This window comes from Nymphaea colorata, chromosome 9, assembly GCF_008831285.2.
Source record: "Nymphaea colorata isolate Beijing-Zhang1983 chromosome 9, ASM883128v2, whole genome shotgun sequence".
Lineage (NCBI taxonomy): Eukaryota > Viridiplantae > Streptophyta > Magnoliopsida > Nymphaeales > Nymphaeaceae > Nymphaea > Nymphaea colorata.
The window spans coordinates 7,127,715-7,134,236 of NC_045146.1; the positions used below are offsets into that span (position 1 = coordinate 7,127,715).

At 39.3% G+C, this 6,522-nt stretch overlaps 1 protein-coding gene across 1 annotated transcript; it reads right to left on the reverse strand.

The window, feature by feature from the left end:
- Positions 1 to 874: 874 nt before the first annotated feature.
- On the reverse strand, positions 875 to 2,418 carry LOC116261571 (transcription factor MYBC1-like). Its single transcript, XM_031640397.2, has one exon. The coding sequence runs from the start codon at positions 2,207 to 2,209 to the stop codon at positions 1,364 to 1,366; it is 846 nt and encodes a 281-aa protein (XP_031496257.1). The 5' UTR covers positions 2,210 to 2,418; the 3' UTR covers positions 875 to 1,363.
- Between the last annotated feature and the right edge of the window lie 4,104 nt (positions 2,419 to 6,522).

Sequence of the window (6,522 nt, forward strand, 5' to 3'; positions counted from 1 at the left end):
TAGTTGAAATCCCAAATTTCCCGTGCATTTTTATTTGCAAAACCATGAAGCAAAATGAAAAAGAAAAAAGAAAAAAGAAAATGTTAGCTAAGGAGAAAGAAACTTAGAAACAGTTTCATGTGTTCAGCACAAGCAGCATGCAACAGAAGAAGGTGTAGCCCATATTATCAAATTGAGAAGAACAAAGAGTTCAAGCAAGCTATATTTGACATGCTCCCGAGCTAGAAGCTTACATGGATCATTTCTCAAATTGGTTCACAAAAACATAAGTTTTTTTTAACTCTCATTGCTGAAAGTTTTTGAGCAAGGAAGAAGCTTACTTCACCAGAAAGGCAGTCCTAGAAAGCCAGAAATTCCATGCTTTTCTCAAGTTTGGAAGTTTACGTCTATTATTTTGCGACGTTTATGTTGTAACGAGAAACATGCTTCTAGTTTATTTGTCTTCATTTCTTAATGAATGCTCCCTTTCTTTTCATTGTCTTTTTATTTTTTCAATGATTATTGCTTTTTACATCAATGTATGATATACTCTTGCGTAATAAGTGTCACATTTTCTCCCTTTCTAATCCTCTCACTTCCTAGTCACTGTCGGTGCTACTTCGTATTTGCTTTCATTTGTAATTCTACTAGTTTCACTCACATTCTTCTCTATTTACCTAGTCGCTTTAGGGACATATTTTGCCTCCTACTTCACAGCATTATCTAAATTGGTTGAAACTAATTTCAGAAAAATAAAAGTAGAATTCGCTCAACCACTAACAAGCCCCATATTCATCTAAAATGTCGCGGACAACTTTCTACCAATGGGAACCATAATGTTAAACGAACTTCACCGCCAAACCAAAAGTCAACAATAAAGACAAAAGCAAAGATATGCAAGATAAGAAAGAACACATCTGAGAGTCATTTTTGAAGAACTGATCAGCACCTTCATCTATTTCAAATCTACCCACAGAGGAATAGAAGAAATTATGACAACTACTACTACACAAAGAAAAGGACATGAATCGGATCTCCACTCCCTGCCACCTTATAAACCAGTATCTAATTTGTTAAGCTAAAAGCCCCAATCGAATTGCCCTCTGGTCATCAACTTACTACTTTGCAATTTGTCCCAACTGAATTATTCCTTAATCATGAATGCACAATTTTGGTTTTGGCAACCCAACTGAATTCATCCTTGATCATGAATGCCCAATTTTGGCAACTCAAGCGCCCAATAAACTCACCCTCTGATCATGAACAGCCAATTTCCCCCTGCTCCGATTCAGTTAAAGAAAACAGAAGAAAGAAATCAAATTTACAGTAAATCAACAAGCAGAGCCACCACACACCACCGAAAAACCTTCTTCTTCCACCGCCTCTACAAGGAACCTCCTGTTCCACCACCTTTATGTGAAGAATCGTCAGCCTTCGGAAATAAAGTTAGCACCTTCCTTGCCGCTGTCCCCGTCCTCGTTGACTCCGGCCCCAATTCGTCCATCAAGTTCCCGATCTCCCTCGGCTTAACCATCAAATCCCCAGTCCCAGGCGACACCACCTGATGGATAGACTGATGCCTACCCAAATACCTATGATCGAATGGCGGGAACCCAGCAGATGGCGGTGGCGGACCACCAACAAAATGGTGGTGAGAAGCGGCGGAAGGGTTGAACCCAATGTGCACGAAGGGGAGAAGGTGGTGGCCCTCGTAATGGTGGTGGGTTGGAATCGGGGTGGAGGCAAAGAGATGGTCGCAGGAGGAGGGCGCGATTGCCCCACCCCCGCCTGCGGCATCGACGCCGGATAGTCCCTGCATCCTCTTGAGGTAAAGGCGGTATTTCTGGAGGTGGCTGGCGACGTTCTCTCTAGTGAGGCCGTCGACGTTCATCAATTGCATGATGGTCTTGGGGACGGCGTTCTTGATGCCAAGGTGGGCGACGGCGTCAACGAATCGCTTGTGCAGCTGGGGGGTCCAGACGAGGCGAGGCCGCTTGAGGGTGCGGGCGGGCTCATCGACGCCTGCGCCGGCTGAGGTATCGAAATCGTCGGCCGCCGACAGCGCTTGCTGGGTTACTGGTGGTGGAGGTGAACCGCTGGTGGTGGAGGAAGAGATGTCGAAGGCCGCGGCGAGGTCCGGGGTGATGAGGGTCTGGGAGAGGGGCATGAGCTCATCAGGGGAAGGAAGATCCTCCTCCCAGTGAGCGAACCAGGAGGCGTCGTCCCTCATAGGTGAGCTCAGTGGAAGTTGTCCGCCTTGAAGGAGGTGGTGTTGCGTCCGGTGACGGTAGCAGCGGCGGTGGTTGGGCAGAGTCTCAGAGCAGAGAAGAGGGCAGATTCCGGCGGAAGTTCGTTTTGGCTTTTGTTTTTTTTTGTTGGCTAGAGAGAGAGTGAGAGAGAAACTGGGTGTGAGAGGGAGAGACAGAAACTAGAGTGACTTTGTTGCTGTCTAAATTGTCCTCCAGATTTTCAGACAAAGACTGATCCTGGTTAAACCCAGGTGTCATCAGATATGACAATTTTAACCTCAGAGGTACGAAGTGGGGTCTGGGGAATCTAGAATGTTCTTTCTTGGACGCCTCGTCATAAAAAAGATGTGGGGGACTCTTGTGGCTGATTTGCATGATGGTCACAGCTCACAAGCTTTGTAGAACCGTTTCGACAAAAAGAAAATGGAATTTTTAATTAAAAAAATGCTCGTGCTATATTAAATAGAGTTTTTTATTTTTATATTTTGATCTGTACAAATGTCGTGATCGATCGCCTACTCCTACATAGGATAAGCGCCAAATGAAATGAATTGAATGGTGCATTGTAGTTTTGCCGAGACTCCGGCAAACCATAACCATGGAGATGCAAGAAGTTTTTATATCAAAAATAGTTTATCGAGATTGGAGCAGCTCTTGCTCTATCTTAATTTAGGGTTGCTGCTACCCTACTTTTTTGTACGGCCCTCTAAATAAGTACATGAATTTTTAAATAAAGACAAGTATCATTTGACCACATCCCCAAGGATCTACAATTTTAAGAAGTTGAATAAATCTTTTTTTTTTGGGTTAGTGATACAAAGTTATATGTTGGTAGAAATTTCTGTAAATGAAATTTAAGCCTCAGTATGCAACTTGCTCAAAATTGGCATCACGAAGTGCAATTTGGCCAAAAATGGCCTTCAGAATGATACAGTTTAGCAAAAAGAAGAAAAAAAACTTGTCTTAGAATTATCATGGAGTTACATTTTATTATATGAACTTGTGCTCTAAGAGTGATTTTTCACTTCTTTTTGGACGCTCTTTTACGAACTTACTTATTAATCTTATAAATTTAAATTTAAATAATAACGACCTGTATTGGCGTTGCATATTGTCCGACATGCTCCATTACAAAGTCATATTGATGAAACTATATTTTATGCTTTAAAAGGCTTCTTCAAGTGACCATAATATTTTCAATGAGAATAACACTAAAGTTCCTAAAGAGCATGTGACTTGACTTAAAAAGAACTCTTACTGACTTGATATGGAAAAGATAGCATTTATCCAAAATCCAACGTTATCCGACCCATCTCAAACACACCCTTTGAAGTGGAGAGTGCCAGAAGAGAATGCGGCCTTAGCCAATGTGCAGATGTGGTTATGATCAACCCAACTAAGTCAACATTTAACTTTCAAGTCAAATGACAACTTCATCTAACAAGCTCGTTTGCTTGAAGCACTTTTGCTCCCGAGTTATGGTTGACTTAGTACTTTATAAGAGTTGATTGACAACAGTAACATTATTATGTTATTTTTTCACGAATCTGTCATAAAAGAATGAAGTAAATTCTTAAAACATTATAAGTTTTTTATAAATCTATCCATTTTTTAAGAAATGAAATAATAACAATAACAATATGTTACAAGCTCTATCGAAAGGATTCTTTGATAATTGTCTTTTGTGGCTTGGGGGTATTGGCATCTATCGACCCTCTAATATTGGCATCGTCTCGACAGGTGGGTAAAAACAAAAAAAACATTATTCATACATGAGATTAACACGGAATATTTATTGAGAATATGCATGTACGTTGCTTATTAGCAAATCATAGAGCGCGCAACTTTAATGGGGTAGAAGTTTGTACACTCCCGCCAATTCACTGTACTGCATTGGCAAATGACTTTTCATCAGTTCCACCATCAAAGGTTAGGTTATGAACTTTGCACAACCCAATCTTAGGCATCCAACTGGGTAGGCCTGACATCCGAAATTTGGGTCCGATGCCTGAAACTCGAATTTGAGCTTGGCCGGTTCAGTTAAAATAAAAAAATGGGTAAAATGTTAGATTTTTTTTTTACTAACATAATATGATTACAAAAAAAAAAGATTCATAAGAAAATCAAAAAATGAGTTTTTGTCAGATTCATAAGAAAATCAAAAAATGAGTGTTTGTCACTTCTTTACAAGTGTCACTCCAATTATAACTATTTTCTTGTAAATGGGAATACCTTGCTATGCTGCCAACTCAAGAAACCGTGTTCCCATTGTTTAATTACAAGGTTATTTTTGTAATTTTGTGGAATTTTTTTTCTTGGGATTCTACTTTTGCCCTTATAGCGGGATTGTCATTCATTTAACCAATATGAACATTTTGGTAAATATTTCCAAAACATAATATATGGTCATTTGTTATGTGTCATAGCAGATAAATTGCTTCGCTAATATGGAGTAAAAAAAAAAAAGAAACATACAAGCCACTACCAAAGGTTGCACCTTTTCAATTGAGATACCATGCTTCTTGGTAAATTCCAAAGAGGTGTAAAGTTACAACTTTTCACTAAATAGTACGTCTTTTTAATGCACCTTTTCATTTTCATGTCTTTTTACTTTTACATCTATATTTTGAATATTAAATGCAGACTAATAACAAAATTAATTTTAACATCCCTCGTAATTTGTAATTCTAAAAAAAAAATATAATATATAACCTTGTTTAAAGATAATGGTTAAGTGTATTTGTAAACCGACGCGGATACCTTACTATAAAGCGCAGAGGTTTACATAGGAAGCCGATTTGTGGGTTATGCTGCCAACTGAAGAAACCGTATTCCCATAGTTTAATGTTGAAGTGAAAAGCTTGCTTGGGGGTTAGGCCCCCTACCAGTTTGCAGTCAAATTCTCAGTTTAAGATCAGTCTTTGACGACCATTTAATAGAGAAAAAGCTATCCATACAATTCTTCCAAACTTCTTTTTTGAACCTACTAATCCGAGGTTGAACACTGTCATGGAAACAAGTGTTTCTAAGACGCCACAAATTCCAGCAAACAATTAAGAAGGTCATCCTCCAGCACCGGCGCCTCCACTCCCCCAAAATTCTAACTTATAGCCATCTTTTGAATTCAGCTACAATCTCTTCTTGAGGAAACTTCACTCTACCAAACTTAGCAGCAACATATCTCCCATAGTTTAATGTTATTCTTGTAATTTTGTGTGAAATTTTTTTTTCTTGGGATTCTACTTTCCCCCTTATAAGGGGAGTGCCATTCGTTTAACCAATATGAGCCTTTTGGTCAATATTTCAGAAACATAATATATGGTCCCTTGTTGTGTGATAACATATAAATTGTTCCGTTTATATACAGTAAAAAAAGGAACCATACAAGCCATTCCCAAAGGTTGCACTTTTTCAAATGAAATACCATGCCCCTTGGTAAATTCCAAAGAGGTTTAAAGTTACAACTTTTCACTAAATAGTGTCTTTTTAATGCACCTTTCAATTTTCATGCCCTTTTACTTTTAGATCTAGATTTTGGATTTTAAATCCAAACTAATAATAAATTAATATTATGACACCCCCCTTAATTTGTAATTCTAAACAAAAATTTACCATATGTAACCTTGTTTAAATATAATGGTTAAGTCTATTTGTAACTTGCTTGTTGCTTGTCTTGAACTCTATCATTGTTTCTTCTTCTTCTTTTATTTCTCTCATTTCAGTTTTTACTACGCTCTCTCATCTGCGTTTATCATTTTGAGATTTTTTATCTACAATTATTTCTTTAGGCTGTATTTGATTGTGGGGGTAAAAGATGAGGAGCGGGTGAAAACTATACGACGAGGGGAAAGTTTAACCGGTGTGAGGTGAGACCATCAAACGCCGGTAAATTTAACGCGCTTTTTTACTACGACCAGGGGAAAATTAATGCGGAAAAAAGTCAGACCTCTTGAGGTCCGACTTTTTTCCGTGGACAAATTTTTGAGCTGTTAGGGCTCAAAAATTTTCTCCTTCTTTTCTCTCGTCTTTCCCCTTCCGCCGAAGCCCTCTCGTCTTTCCCCTTCCACCGAAGCCCCCTTCTCCTCTGTTGCTGCCTCTCTATCACTGCCTCTTGCTCTCCATCCCTGCGTTTTCCTCTTTGTCGAAGCTGTCCATCACCGTCTCTTGCTGTCCGTCGAAGCTGTCCATCGCTGTCTCTTGCCCTCCGTCGCTGCCACTTGCTCTAAGTCGAAGGCATCCATCGCAGTTAAAAAGAAAGATGAAAGGCAGAGATGGAAAAGAAGAATACCTGGAC

Excerpts from the sequence above, each read along its gene's own strand:
- LOC116261571 (XM_031640397.2), bottom strand. The coding sequence starts at position 2,209 with ATGAGGGACGACGCCTCCTGGTTCGCTCACTGGGAGGAGGATCTTCCT.